Here is a 15,762-nt window from a genome sequence, read left to right on the forward strand (position 1 = left end):
GTTATTTCTGCTTAATTTCTAGGGAGGAAGCATGTGGATAAAAAATGTTCTGTATGCCAGTAGACACTAGTATTTTATTGGAAAGACCAATTGAATTCACCAATTAACAAATTTGTTTGTTTTGACATACTTTTAGGGCCTGGACATTTCCTTAAGTATCCAGAACTTGTGTCAGTAATAATAGTATTTTGCCACTTGTCTTTTAATATTCTGAGATCATCCAAAAAAAAAAAGATTTTATCCTCGATAATAATGAGAGATGTAATGAGAATTTCATCTTACTTGGGGAGCTATTATTGGGTTGTTTTGAAATATTTTGAATTAATAGAATGAATTTTGTTTTTATATTTTAAGCAAGTGGAAAAACACATGAAATGGCTGATAGATCCACTGCCAGTGAATGTAAGAGTAATTGTTTCTGTGAATGTGGAAACATGCCCTCCAGCATGGAGGTATGACCTAACTTTAGCTCTTTCAGATTACTGAAGTGTTTTAAGTACAAACAAGGAAAGGTTTTAAAAGATACGTGTTTGTGTTTTTATGTTTTTCATATAAGTGGCAGTGAGGATAGGGAGAAGTGGATGAATTCAAGAGAAAGATACAATCTATAGGATTTGGTGGGAGGCTAGATCTGGGATGTCAAGGAGGGGAAAGCTGAACGGCCCCCAAGTTTCTGACTTGGGAAATCAAGTAAATTGTGGCTCTGTGAACTGAAATGGGGAAGGTTTGTGGAGGACAGGTTAGAAGTTTCGTTTTTGGACATGGTTGATTTGAGTTGCCAGGTGTAGCTCCAAGTAGTGATGGCTAGCAGGCAGTTAAATTTACAGATGAGAAAATTGAGAATGCATGTTGCAGGATGATTAAATTCCAATCGGATTACGAGAAATTTGTGGACAAACGCTATCTTGTACTATCTTCATAGGCACGAATATAATACCTATGTTTAGTTTTATTAATAGTATAGAACATAGAGCTGGAAATGTTCTACCACTTTGCTGCCTAATGTATACACTATTTAAAAGTCTTGTTGGGGTCGCCTGGGTGGTTCAGTCGGTTAAGCGTCCGACTTCAGCTCGGGTCATTATCTCATGGTTCGTGAGCTCGAGCCCCACATCGGCTCCGTACTCACAGCTCAGAGCCTGGAGCCTGCTTTGGATTCTGTGTCTCCCTCTCTCTCTGTCCCTCCCCTGCTTGCGCTCTGCCTCTCTTCTCTCTCTCTCAAAAATAAACATGAAAACAATAATAATAATTAAAAAAATAGAAGTCTTTGTTGGGATTAATTGCTGAAACTAATGATACGCATGTTAGAAAAGAATCAAATATTACCTAATAAGATTAACAGAGATTAGTTTTGCTGGTATTACAAAGGCAATATAAAAAATTAACTCTTGGGGCGCCTGGGTGGCTCAGTCGGTTAAGCATCCGACTTCGGCTCAGGTAATGATCTCGCGGTCCATGAGTTTGAGCCCCACGTCGGGCTCTGTGCTGACAGCTCAGAGCCTGGAGCCTGTTTCAGATTCTGTGTCTTCCTTTCTCTCTGACCCTCCCCCGTTCATGCTGTCTCTCCCTGTCTCAAAAAAAAAAAATAAATAAACGTTAAAAAAAAAAAAAGTTAAAATCAATCTTCTAAAAAATAAAATAAAAATAAAAATAAATTAAAAAAATTAATTCTTGTAATGGATTTTGACTTGTGTTTGGGTAGATTACAGCTTTAGTTGTATTAGAAGAGAATTTCATTTTTTTTCCTTTAAATAAAAGGTTGTGGCCTACACTTCATCTTGATCCTCTAAATCCAAAGGATGCAAAATCTATTATAATTGCAGAATGCCGCTCTATGGACATTAAATTGAGTAAAGAGCAGGTAAGTGTTTTTAATTTTACTGCTCTTTTACTCTCTATCGACTGTCCTATAAGACACCTTATATAAGACTTAAAATTCAACGTAGGAACTCTCTATTGTGTTAAGAGAAATTGGAGTCTTAATAATTGTTAAATGCATTTGCTCTTAAACTAACAAATATAGAAGGAGCAATAAAAACCTTTTGGGGCTTAAGTTTTACTTTATTAACCAGGTGTTTTTAAAGGCAGAAGAACATATGCATTCCAACCGCATCTGCGGTCCCCACCATATGGCAGTGATGCCACTGATGGCAGGAGCCATGTCATTTCTGCCAGGGATATTTGTTGACAGCTCCATAGTAAAGACCGCTTAATTCCAGGGTGGTTTTGTTTTTGTTTGTCTGTTTTGTGTTTTGGTAAACTGGTACAGGAGAAGAAGCTAGAGCGACACTGTCGTTCTGCTACAACCTGCAATGCCCTTTATGTCACCCTTTTCGGCAAAGTGATGGCGCGGTAAGTGGTGGCGAGCTTACATGAACTGCATGTCTGGTGTTTGCCGCAGACTGCTTCCTTGTCTTGGGAAACCGAGAGCTGATCACTGCGACAATCTCTTGTGCCACTCATATCAGATTCTGTTGATTCTAACAGAGACACTAACACCCTGTGAGAATGTGACTCGCGACTGCAGATTGATGATAGCCCATGAATTATAATAACTTGTTGGATATAGTTGTCTAATTTTCATCACGCTTACCGTATCCCTACTGGGGGTTGCCACAGAAGGCCATCTTTGCTCTTATTTGGGGTCCATGAGTGTTTCTTGTCACTTGCTTGAGGCCCCTAGCTTTGGGAAAATGACAGGCAACTGAGGCAAACAAATGTTATTTCAGGTATCCTTAAATATTAATAGGTAGGTATGTAGGAATTTTTCATTGTCTGTGTTCTAAAATCCTGATAAACCTTTCATCCTAAAATGGATTCTTCTATATCAGATATTCATTAGTTGAAGCACCTGGGTGGCTCAGTCAGTTATGCGTCCGACTTTGGCTCAGGTCATGATCTCACAGCTCATGAGTTCAAGCCCTGTGTCAGGCTTTGTGCTGACAGCCCAGCGCCTGGAGCCTGCTTCACATTCTGTGTCTCCCTCTCTCTGCCCCTCCCTGGCTCATGCTCTGTTTCTCTCTCTCTCTCTCTCCCTCTCTCTCTCTCTCTCTCTCTGTCTCTATCTCTCAAACTTAAATAAACATTAAAAAAAATTTTTTTAAACAAATATCCATGATATCCATTAGTCATTTCCCTTTAGGTAAGCCTTACAAAGTGTAACTACATTTCTTCTTCAGTACAGTCTCAACTTACTTCGACTCTTCACAACCAGAGGTAAAAAAGATGAATATGGTTCTGATGATCATCACAATAGATGGTAATCCTAGTACAGCTCATATTCTAGACACTGAATCTAGTACTCTTCTCTCTCTCTTTTTTTTAATGTTTATTTGAGAGAGAGAAAGCATGGGTGGGAGAGGGGCAGCGAGAGAGGGTGAGAGAGAGAGGTTCTCAAGGAGGCTCCATGCTCCACAAGGAGCCCAGTGTGGGGCTCGAACTCACACACCATGAGATCATGACCTGAGCCAAAGTCAGATGCTTAACTGAGCCACCCAGGTGCCCCTGGTACTCATGTCTCTTAATTCCACATTCCCATCTTGAGCACCAAATTGGAAACAAAAACATCTTCTAAAATTTTGAATTGCCCATGATATTCCCACTGTTTTCAGTTTTGGCAGTCCATCTGGCCACTGTGAACATCAACAGCTTGCAGAAGTATGGTTCAAGAGCGTGAGACCCTTTCCACACATTTCATAACATTTATTGAATTTAGCTATTTTAAGAGTGTTGACACAAGATGAACAAACCTTTTAGAATCTCTTAAAGTTTAACATTTATTTATTTTTGAGAGAGAGAGAACAAGTTGGGGAGGGATAGAGGGAGAGAGACAGAGGATCCAAAGCAGGCTCCACGCTCTGAGCACAGAACCTGATGTGGGGCTCGAACTCATGAACCACTCACGAACCATGAGTCATAACCTGAGCCGAAATCAAGAGTCCAGCACTTAACCAACTGAGCCACCTAGGTGCCCCAAGAGAGTTTTATTCGAGCCCGCAGTAGGACACCTTCCCTAGGAAACATGATCTTCACAGGAAAGAAAGTGCTCTGAAGAATGAACAGTTTTTACAGGGTTATATACTGTTTTTGCATCTTGTGAAAGCTCAAAAAATTATGGATTAACATAGGCAGGAATCATGAGTTTTAATGTCAGAATGCAGAGTGTAGGAGCATTGATTGACATCTTAAGGACAAGATGGCTTTCCTTTAGGCTACTTGTTTATAAGGCGAGGTACAATGAATATTTTGTGAGCCATAAATCAGGCTTTTGGTTTAAGTAAAGTTTATGTACAGTCATGCTGACTTAGAAAGAAATCTCAAATGGCTTCATGCTGACTTAGAAAGAAATCTCAAATTAGACCTTTAGAAGGTCTAATTAGACTCTAGACCTTTTTTTTCTTCTTCTCTTTCTATATCTTCATATTGAAAAAAGAAACTATTGGTAAATATTGTGTAATATTTTAAAACCACCCTATTTTCCGATTTTCTTAGCCTGATATTTTCTGAATCCTGGCTCTAAACAAATTTAATTTGCATCGCTAACTAATAACACTTACTTATAATTCTTTTCCTGCTTCCTGTATGTAGGTAGCCTGTCTTACTCATTTCTGTGTTCCATAATGTGCAGTAATTGCTTGACATATAGTAAGTCCCCAGCACGTGTTCACTGCATCGAGTTAAACTGTATACTAAAATAAACTTGATGATGCTGGCAGCCCCATAAAACTACCATTTTCCTATATAATGTTTTGTTGAATTTCTGTTAATCAGTTGAAGTATAAAAAATAGAGACCACGTTGTTTTTATCTACCCTAGATTTTTCACAGATGTTGGCTGTCTGTAAGAAATTAAACCTATTCTCAATTCCAACAGTGCTGGGAGAGCAGGCAATTTAGATAAAATCCTTCATCAGTGTTTCCAGTGTCAAGATACTATTTCATTATACAGACTTGCTCTGCGATCTATCCAGGAGTCCCTGGCAAATGATATGGATAAAGAACTCATGAAACAGGTAAAGGGTAATAAACTCATAGAAGTTTGCATTTATGTGTGAATTGAAGTAAATAGTAATTATTTTTAAATGTGTGCTTAAATATGTTTCAAGCATCTACAGGAATGCTGGCTACCATAGTGTGCTTGTGGCCAGAAATGGTATCTCAAGAAACTTGCATTTTCCTCATGATCATTGAGATTTTTCATCTGTTCATGTTTATTAGTGATTCCTGTCTCCTTTTATGTGGTTTGCTGATCCAAGCCTTTTTACTTGAGTTTTAATTGAGTCGCTAAATACAAATCCTCTTTTTTGCAGAGTTTGTAAATTAATTCCTTCTTCCTATTTGTTTCTTGTCTTAACTTTTTGGTATCATTCATTGTACAAAGTTTTATTTTGATGAAGTCAGATTTATCAACAGTTTATTTTATGGCCTATGCCTGTTATATCTTATTTTAAAAATCTTTTATTGTCAAAAAAAAATCTTTTGTTATCATAAAAATGTTCTCCTGTGTATTTTTTTTCCCTTTAAAATATTTTACAGTGTTGTTCTTCCTGTGTAAGTCCTTATCTTGAGGATTTATTTTTGTTTATTGTGTGAGGAAGGAATCTACTTTTTAATCTTTTATCATATGGTTAGCTAACTTTTCATTTTTTTTTTTTTATGTTTATTTTTGAAAGAGAGAGGCAGAGCATGGGTGGGGGAGGGACAGAGAGAGAGGGAGACACAGAATCCAAAGCAGGCTCCAGGCTCCAAGCTGTCAGCACAGAGCCCCACGAGGGGCTCGAACTCTCAGACTGCGAAATCATGACCTGAGCTGAACTTGGACGCTTAACTGACTGAGCCATCCAGGCACCCCTCATTTTTCTGGAGTACATCTTTTCTGCTAATTTGGATATCACACTCACAAATTAACATGACTTTGTTTTCTGAGCTCTTCTGTTCCAGTTTTGCTCATTCCTTGCCAATACCATGGTGTCTTAACTATTAGAGCTTTAAAGTAAGCTTTCATATATGGTTGGTCTGTGGGATGATGTTTTCTCATGCACCTCTTCACTGAGGGTACAGCTCTTGGATCCCTGGTGTTGGGAAGCTTTCTAGTTCCAACTCCTCCCCTTACCGGGTTTAAGGGCTCACCTTCCATCCCTGCTGTGGGTGTGAAAACCCAAGCATTTGAGTTACTGGGAAGGTTGCCTGTCCTGGATCCCCACCTCCCCCAGGGATAGCAGCTCCAGCCCTTAGCCCTCTGATGTTCACTTTCCTATTCACTTCTGGCACCTGGGGGATTTCTTTTTCGTAGGTTCAGCTGTACTTTTAGAGATGTTTTGTTATATGTTGTCTTCTATTAACAGGCATCTATAGTAAAAGAACTATTTTCTTCTACCATTGTCCCAAAACTGGAACTTTGTCATTAGTTTTAATCTGTTTCCTGAGGCTTTAATTCTCCTCAAACTTGTTTCTGTGTGTTATTTTTGGCATGCTAGATTTACTATATACACTATCTTATTCTTGATTAATGGCTTTTGGAAAGTATGTTTTATTCTAAGAAATCTGTTTCTTTATTAAATCATTTGAACAATAAGTTTGAATAAGAAGTTAATAACCTTTTAATGGCTTTTTGTTACTTACAGAGGTGATCATTGTTAATTCACTTCTCTACCTAGATTCTCTGCCTCATAAATGTTAGTCACAATGGTGTGAGTGAATCAGAATTGATGGAACTCTACCCTGAGCTGTCCTGGGCTGTCTTGACCTCCCTCATTCACAGTTTACACAAAATGTGCTTGTTGACTTATGGTTGTGGCTTGCTCAAGTTTCAGCATCTACAGGTAGATGTTATTGTAATAAGGTTTTTTAACTATAAATGTCAACATCCCATGCTATTTTAAGTGTTTCCATTATAAGACAAAGTTGAAATTTTAAATTTGGCATTACAAAATTGCTTTTGCAATGATTTTAGGTTAAGTGTAAAATTTGGCTAGTATTTATTATTCTTACAAAGTACCTTTATGAAATGGCTATTACAACAGCCCCCCCTTATCTGTAGGAGACACATTCCAAGAACCCCAGAGAATGCCTAAAACCAGGATAGTACTGAACCTTATATAAACTATGTTTTTTCCCTTACACGTGCCTACCCATGATAAAGTTTAATTTATAATTTAGGGACAGTATGAGATTAACAACAATAACTAATAATAAAACAAAATAATTATAACAATGTACTGTACTAAAAATTATGGGAATGTTGTCTCTTTCTCTCTCAAAATGTCTTATTATACTGCAGTCACCCTTCTTGAGATTATAAAATGTCTACATGATGAGATGGAGTGAGGTGAATGGCATAGGCACTGGGACCTAACTTTGGGCTACTACTGACCTTCTGACCATAATATCAGAAGGGTGTCTGCTTTTAAACCCCATTTGGCCATGGGTAACTGAAATTGCAGAAAGTGAACCTGGGGATAAAAAGGAACTACAGTACTTTACAAAGTAGTTTCTTTCCAAAAGAGAAAAAAAAATTTTTTTTTCAATTTTATGTTCCATTGATTGCTAGTGTAATTATTTACGCTTCAAGAGCTTGGACTCAGTAAGTCAGTATGCCTCAGTTCACAATCCAGCTCTTCACAGTTTAACAGCTGTGTAACCTTGGGTAAATTCGGTAAGCTGTGGGTAGATTTTTCCAGCTTACTACAGGGTATGTGAAGAGAATTTGTTGAGATGGTCCTTGACCCTAAATGAGGTCCTAGACATGATGTCTAGCACATAGTAGTGAATGTTTAGGAAATACTGACTAGTATAATTGTTATCATCTGCAATGCCATGGTTGATTTATGTGTATACAAATGCAAGTTAAGTCTTTCATGTGAGTATGCTGCATTGTATTTGTAGGTGTGAAATGTTTGTGATCTCATAGGCTCATCTTTCTCTTTTATTGTGTATTGCTTAAATAAATTCCTTTTTAGTACTTTTTCACTCCACATTTCTGCACTAACTAGAAATTTGAATTAAATTGTGTTTTAGGTGCCTCCAGGAGATTTTTATTCTCATGTCAGTTTATCACATAAATGTATGCTGAATTTTAAAATATTTTTATGTCATCTGTATTATACAACTATAAAATTGAAATAATTATAAATTCCTATTTATAAATTAATTTTTAGATATTCAGTGACTAACAGAAAATAGACTACAGTATTTTTTATTTTTTTTCCAGGCTTGGGAAACAGTGAGACTGGAATACATGGAAGATCCCACCATTATTTCTTCATACAGGCAAAAGCTAATCAACTATTTTACCATGCAGTTAAGGTATTATAAATATCCATATAGTTCTTCTGTAACACATTTTATCTTTGTGTCTTTATTTCTCTTCCTTAGCTTATAACTTAATGTATAAAAATTTAATTATTAAAAGGTAATAATAAGTTGGCTCAGTTGATTGAGTGTCTGGCTTTTGATTTTGGCTCAGGTCATGATCTCACAGTTCATGGGATCAAGCCCTGCGTTGTACTCCACACTGAGCAGGGAGCCTGCTTGTGATTCTCTCTCTTTCCCTCTGCCCCTTCTCCCCCATTCATGCTCACTCACTCTCTCTCTCTCTGAAATAAAAAAAATTTTTTTAATTATTACAAAAAACATTAAATATTCTCCCTAGTCTGGTAATGTCAAAAGAACTATAAAGATTATTATGTAAGTCAGTCTTTTAATATTATGCTAAAGATTTAAATTGATTTACATGAAATCAGTGTAGGGTTATTTTATTATTATCATTTTATTCCAGTTTAGTAGTTTAAAAATGTGTGTCTGTGTATATCCATGTGTGTATATTTGGGTTGATTGAGAGTTTTTTAAATAGTTCAATTTTAAGAAAATACCTTGAGAGTTTGATTGATGGTCCTAATATCACTTTATTTATTTTCTTAGTTACATTGACAGAGTTTCTGATTTTGACATAATTTTCTCAGTATTAGATTATATTTAGGGGCACCTGGGTGGCTCAGGCAGTTGAGTATCCAACTCAATTTTGGCTCAGGTCATAGTCGCAGAGTCATGGGATCTGGCCCCATGTCAGGCTCTGTGCTGAGCATGGAGCCTGCTTAAGATTCTCTCTCTCTCTCCCTCTGCCTCTCTCCTGCTCACGTGTTCTCTCTCTCTCTCTCTCTCTCTCAAACTAAAAACAAAAAAAAAAAATTTTTTTTAATTACACTTAAAGAGTCAGAGAATACATTTTTCTTCCTTCACCATTTGCCTTTTGAGGCAATATCATTGTTGGAAGGTATTATTGAGTGTTGTCTCTTCCCTTCTAACAGTCGGGACCGAGTGACTTGGAGAAGTACAGATGAACTCCCTTGGCTTTTTCAGCAGCAGGGAAGTAAACAGAAGTTACATGATTGCCTTCTCAATCTCTTTGTGTCTCAAAACCTTTATAAAAGGTAAGAAACTTATTTGTAGAACATCTTTCCCCAGAAAAACAGATTTAAACAATTGATCGGTGTAACAAAGAAAAATGGCATTTTTAATTTAGCTTTAAGACCTTAAGCCATAAAACTCCTAGAAAACAGTATGTAACTGCTTGACGCCAGTCTTGGTGGTGATTTCTTGAATCTGACATAAAAAGCAAAAGCATCAAAAACAAAATAAACCAGTGGAACTAAATCAAACTAAAAAAGCTTCTGCACCGCAAAGGAAATCATAAACAAAATGAAAAGGCAACCTACTGAATAAGAGAAAATATTTGCAAATCATACATATGCAAAGGAATTAACATTCAAAATATTTAAGAACTCATACAACTCAATAACAACAAGAATCTGATTAAAACATGGGCAGAGGATCTGAATAGACATTTTTCAAAAAAAAGAGATACATGTAGCCAACGGGCATATGAAAAGATGCTCAACATCAGTAATCATTGGGTGAATTCAAATTAAAACCACACTGAGCTATCACCTCACACCTATAGAATGACTGTTATCAAGAAGACAAGCGATAACAAATGCTGGCGAGGATATAGAGAAAAGGGAACCCTGGTGCACTGTTGGTGGGAATGTAAAATGATGCAGCCACTGTGGAAAACAGTATGAGGTTCCTCAAAAAATTAAAAATAGAACTGTGATATGATCCAGCAATTTCGTTTCTGGGTATATATCTGAAGAAAACAAAAACAACAATCTGAAAAGATATGTGCACCATTGCAACATTATTTACAATAGCCAAGATATGGAAACAACCTAAGTGTCCATTGATAGATGAATGGATAAAGAAAATGTGTGTGTGTGTGTGTGTGTGTGTGTGTGTGTGTGTGTGTGCATTCATATACATACATACAATGGAATGTTACTCAGCCATAAAAAAGAATGAAATCTTGCCATCTGCAACAACACTGACAGATCTTTAGGGCATTTTGCTAAATGAAAGAAGTCAGAAAGACAAATACTGTGTGATCTCACTTATATCTGGAATCTACAAAAAAAAAAAAACAAAAACCAAACATGCCCTTGATACAGAGAAGAAATTGGTGGTTGCCAGAGGCAGAGGGTAGGGAAGGGGTTAAAGTGGGTGAAAGGAGTCAAAAGGCATAGACTTCCAGTTATTAAATAACTAAGTCATGGGGAGGTAATGTACAGCGTGATGACTATATAGTTAATAATACTATACTGCATCTTTAAAAGTTGCTAAAGAAGTAGGTCTTAAAAGTTCTCATGACAAGAAAAGAAATTCTGTAACCATGCAATAGGGACAGATGTTAATTAGACTTATTGTGGTGATCATTTTGCAATACCCCCTTTCCATGGGGGATATGTTCCAAGACCCCCAGTGGATGCCTGAAGTCACAGATAGTACCAAGCCCTATATATATTATGTTTTTTCCTGCACATACATACCTATGGTTAATTTTAATTTAATTTTAATTAAGTTTAATTTATAAGTTAGGCATAGTAAGATATTAACAGCAATAACTAATAATAAAATAGAACAATTATAACAGTTATACTATACTAAAAGTTATGTGAATGTGGTCCCTCTCTCTCTCAAAATATCTTCCTGGACTGACTGACCCTTCTTGTGATGATGTGAGATGTTACAGTGCCCACATGGTATGAGATGAAGTGAGGTGAATAGAGTAGGCTTGTGATGTAGCCTTAGGCTACTATTGACCTCCTGATGATATGTCAGAAGGAGGATCATCTACTTCTGGACTGTGGTTGATCACTGGTAACTGAAACTGCCGAAAGTGAAACTGGGGATGGGGGAACTCTGTATATACATATTTCAAATCAGTAGCTGTACACCTGAAATTAATAGTTGTTTATCAACTATGCCTTGAAAAATAAATAAATTACAAAAAAAAGATAATGCTGTAATAAAAGTGGGATTTAGAGAAGAAAGCAGCTGGCAAAGAGGAACATCTGAGCGGGCCTGGAAAGATGGATGAAATTGGATTCTGCTGTAGAATTTAGATGAGCAGAAAGAAGGCTGTGTGTACTATGGGCTGAGCTCTGCTGATAAGCACATTACATTAACCTAACAAGTACTTATTGTATCCCCAAGTGCTAGGGATAAAACATAGCACAATTAAAAATAATAATGAAAAAAAACCCTATAAAAACAAGTCCAGATTCAGTGGTACCTGAAATTTAAAAAAACTGGGAGAAATTTTAAGACAATTTGCAAATTGCCACGAGATCTTTTCCCAAGAGGTAAAGTAAAAAAGAATATTGCGGTTTTTAAAAAATCAGAACTGAAATGATCTTGAGATACCTTTCTATCTTACCCTTGCATTTAAGCAGGTTTAAATCCAAACCACCCATGGAGGTGGTTCATGACATCTGCCTTTCATGGCCCTCAGGTATCTCAAAGTATAGCCTTGAAACCAGATTCTGGGCCGGCTCGCCACAAAATCCGACTGGTGTTAAATTTAAAGAAAGGATTACCCCTTTTCAGAAATTGTATTGTCTCTTCTGGTTATGTTTGAATTTGCCAGTGGCCAGACCACCTTTTCACGATCAAGCTTCTGACCTCTAAGCCTCATGGGAGTTTACGTTACTGTCTTACCTAGAAACTCAGACATTTCTCTTAACATAGCTACATAATTTGTTTTGCTCCTAAGTGAACTTTTCAAATTTTTTTGTTATACCTCCTAAATTATTTCTGATCTCCATTCCAACCTTTGAAATCATGATTCCTTTGAAATCAGATTTACTCTTTAGTTTGCCAGCTCTCCCATCCTACTAATGTCATCTCCAGATGAATACGCTTACTTTTGTATTTCTATTCTGACAGTTGCCTGTGTTTCATTAGTTTCTTCTGTTCCAATTTCCATCATTTAAAATAATGATCTGGGTGAATTTAGCAGTTGACTGCATATCACGAAATGTCTAGAAAGGATTCTGGTAGATTTCCACTGGTGAGTAACCATAATGATGGTAATGATAACAGCCAGCACTATGGAGTACTTGCTGTGTGCTATAATCTGCTTATAGTAACACCTTAGGCAGGTAGTGTCAATGACCCCTTTCTGCAGATAAGGATGACAGAGTATAAGAGGTCAGACAACCTGCTCAAGACCACACAGCTAGGAAGCGGTGGACTTAGCAGGTTGGAGTCTACAGTTTTCCCTCTCTCTATACTACACTTGCCTACTAATAAAGCGTCAGTAGCTTATATGAATTCTGGCACTTTCACTCAACAGTGGGTTTTAATGTTTGATTTTCATTAAGTTACTGTTTTTTGTTGAAACAGAGGACACTTTGCTGACTTGCTGAGTTATTGGCAGTTTGTTGGCAAAGACAAAAGCGCAATGGCAGCAGAGTACTTTGATTCATTGAAGCAGCACGAGAAAAACTGGGAAGGCGAGGAGAACATGATTTGCCTGGCGGATCTTTATGAAACCCTGGGGCGATTTCTCAGGGATCTAGGCCTCCTTAGTCAGGTATGCTCAGCGAGGAATCACAGACTGTGGGTTTTTCCTGTGTGCTCTTCTCTCCTCCCTGGGAGTTAGTGCAGCTTTCATTTGTTGTGCTGATCACATCGCAGCTCTTAACGGTATTTCACTCACTTTACCTGGCCTTGAACCCTTTTTTTTCCTAGGCTGTGGTGCCTTTGCAGAGGTCTCTAGAAATTCGAGAAACAGCTTTAGATCCAGATCACCCAAGAGTGGCTCAGTCCCTCCACCAACTAGCGAGTGTGTACGTGCAGTGGAAGAAGTTTGGCAATGCAGAACAGTTGTATAAACAAGCATTAGAAATCGCAGAAAATGCTTACGGCGCGGAGCATCCACATATTGCTCGTGAACTTGAGGCACTTGCAACTTTGTACCAGAAACAAAATAAGTAAGATTTAGATGAGTAATACTCTGGTTTTATGATGGGGAGTCACAGTTCTTGATGTACTTATGTGTTCAGCTTTGTTTTGTGGCTATGTACTTTTCCTTATCCTATATTCTTTTCAGTCCACCATGTTCAAATATTATTCTCATTCTTGGGTGTTTGTGGCGTAAACAGAAAACTAGCACCACAAGATTCATCTCTATTTGAAGATGCGTGCAGGCTAGAGCATGGACTTTGGAGTTGTATAGTCGGGTTTAAATCTGGGCCCATTCATTGACTGGCTTTGTAATATTAAGTGTATTACTAACACAGGGCAGCAAACGATTGCCCACAGGCCAAATCCAAAAGGCCCCTTGTTTTGTAAATAAGGTTGTATTGGAACATAGGCACATTTTATGTGACTGCTTCCATAAACTTCCACACGGCTGCTTCCATGATTCACTAACAGATTTTTATATTTGTAACAGACCACATGGCGCATAAAACCTAAAATATTTACTATCTAGCCCTTTACAGAAAAAGTTTACCAGTCCCTGGTGTAATAAAAAGTCTCATATCTATTAGGCACCCACTGAATGTCATCTTTTCCTCTATCAGAAATCATTTTCTTCGCACCATTGTAAATGATACATACTGGAATTTTTTCTTTTAATTTCTAGAAGTATTGTTTCACACAATTTTTTTGTGAATTTCACATTTATATTTGACCAGAAATTAGCACATACAGAAGAAGGTGGTAGAACAAACTAAAATTTTAGATTTTCATTTAGTTAGGTCATCCTTTAGAGATTTGAAGTGAGTTAAGTCAGTTAAAAATCTATTAAATGTCAGCTACTTGGAGAGCTAGGTTTGTTTTGTTAGATTATGTTTTATGAAGTTTTTTGTTAAAGATTTTTAATTCTGTGTGACTGTCATCTTTAGAAATTATGCTATATTTAAGAGCCAAAACCAAAACAAAAACTTTACACTAGGTAAGGAATGCTTTCATTTGCCTGAAATATGATAAATTGGACATGTGTTTCTTCTGTTTGACTTTATTTTTTTTTTTTAAGATATGAACAAGCTGAACATTTTAGGAAAAAATCCTTTAAAATTCGTCAGAAAGCTACAAGGAGAAAAGGCAACTCGGTAATGAGATATTTCTTTTGTGTTGTGCTTTGAAGCAGAAGAAAAGAGCATGTCTGAATATCATAATATAGATGCATACACCTCACCTATTTAAGAACTTTAGATATTAAGTTGACTTCTATAAAAGTACTAATTAACATTTTCCTTATATGTATAATACCTGCGTAAGTATTAGAATTACTGGAAAGTACAACTTAGCAGGCTTTTAAAAAGTGGAACTAGGGGCACCTGGGTGGCTCAGTCTGTTGCGTGTCTGACTTCGGTTCAGGTCACGATCTCACAGTTCATGAGTTCAAGCCTCCACATTGGGCTCACTACTGTCAATGCAGAGCCCTCTTCAGATCTTCTGTCCCCCTCTCTCTCTGCCCCTCCCCTGCTTGTGCTCTCTCTCTCAAAAAAAAAAAAAAAAGAAAAGAAACATTTAAAAAAAGTGGAACTATATATTACAGTATATTGCAGTATATACATATTTCATATCATCATGTTGTATACCTTAAACTCACACAATGTTTTATGGCAATTATGTCTCAATAAATATTGAAAATAATTTTTTTTTTTTTACTTTTTTTAAAAGTGTAACTATAGGGGCTCCTGGGTGGCTCAGTCGGTTGAACGTCCGACTTCAGCTCAGGTCACGATCTTGCGGTCCGTGAGTTCGAGCCCCGCGTCGGGCTCTGGGCTGACAGCTCAGAGCCTGGAGCCTGCTTCCGATTCTGTGTCTCCCTCTCTCTCTGCCCCTCCCCCGTTCATGCTTTGTCTCTCTCTGTCTCAAAAATAAATAAACGTTAAAAAAAAAATTTTTAAAAAAATAAAATAAAAGTGTAACTATAAAGTTCATTTGAAAGTTAGACTTTGGAAGATGGACTTAAAAGCTGCTTCTTTTCTTTAAAGGAAAAAAAAGATATTTTTAATATATTATGCTAAATGCAAATGCATAGAAATTCTTACCCTTGAGCACACACACAAAAAAATATTTTCATTTTTCTAAGCTGCTGATAAAATCTAAATATAGCCTGTTTATTTTAACTTCAAATGCTATGTATATTTTTAATTAAATATTTTTGACATATAACACTGTAAATTTAAGGTTGTACATGTTAATTTGATACATTATATATTGTAATATTATTGCTATTGCAGTGATAGCACCTCTATCCTATCATGTAATTATCATTTCTTTTTTGTGGTGGGAATAATTAAGATCTAATCTCTTAGCAAGTTTCATGATTATAATACAGGATTATTGTCTGTATTCACTATACTGTGCATTTGATTTCCAGGATTTATTTGTTTACTACTTGCAAGTGGTA

General features: G+C 36.8%; 1 protein-coding gene across 4 annotated transcripts in view; it reads left to right on the forward strand.

Annotated features, from left to right (window-relative positions):
- Window positions 1–15,762, forward strand: part of NPHP3 (nephrocystin 3) — a 43,492-nt gene that overhangs the window by 22,750 nt on the left and 4,980 nt on the right. For 3 of the 4 annotated variants that reach the window (XM_049629813.1, XM_049629811.1, XM_049629810.1), the window contains exons 13-22: window positions 355–452; window positions 1,759–1,861; window positions 2,270–2,352; window positions 4,873–5,011; window positions 6,656–6,820; window positions 8,209–8,303; window positions 9,305–9,427; window positions 12,738–12,927; window positions 13,086–13,327; window positions 14,377–14,452. In XM_049629813.1, coding sequence (XP_049485770.1) covers window positions 355–452; window positions 1,759–1,861; window positions 2,270–2,352; window positions 4,873–5,011; window positions 6,656–6,820; window positions 8,209–8,303; window positions 9,305–9,427; window positions 12,738–12,927; window positions 13,086–13,327; window positions 14,377–14,452 — 1,314 coding nt within the window. The remainder of the gene's footprint in view (window positions 1–354; window positions 453–1,758; window positions 1,862–2,269; window positions 2,353–4,872; window positions 5,012–6,655; window positions 6,821–8,208; window positions 8,304–9,304; window positions 9,428–12,737; window positions 12,928–13,085; window positions 13,328–14,376; window positions 14,453–15,762) is intronic. The other variant, XM_049629812.1, reaches the window with a different exon arrangement.

The sequence above is a fragment of the Panthera uncia genome, chromosome C2, assembly GCF_023721935.1.
Source record: "Panthera uncia isolate 11264 chromosome C2, Puncia_PCG_1.0, whole genome shotgun sequence".
Taxonomy (NCBI): domain Eukaryota; kingdom Metazoa; phylum Chordata; class Mammalia; order Carnivora; family Felidae; genus Panthera; species Panthera uncia.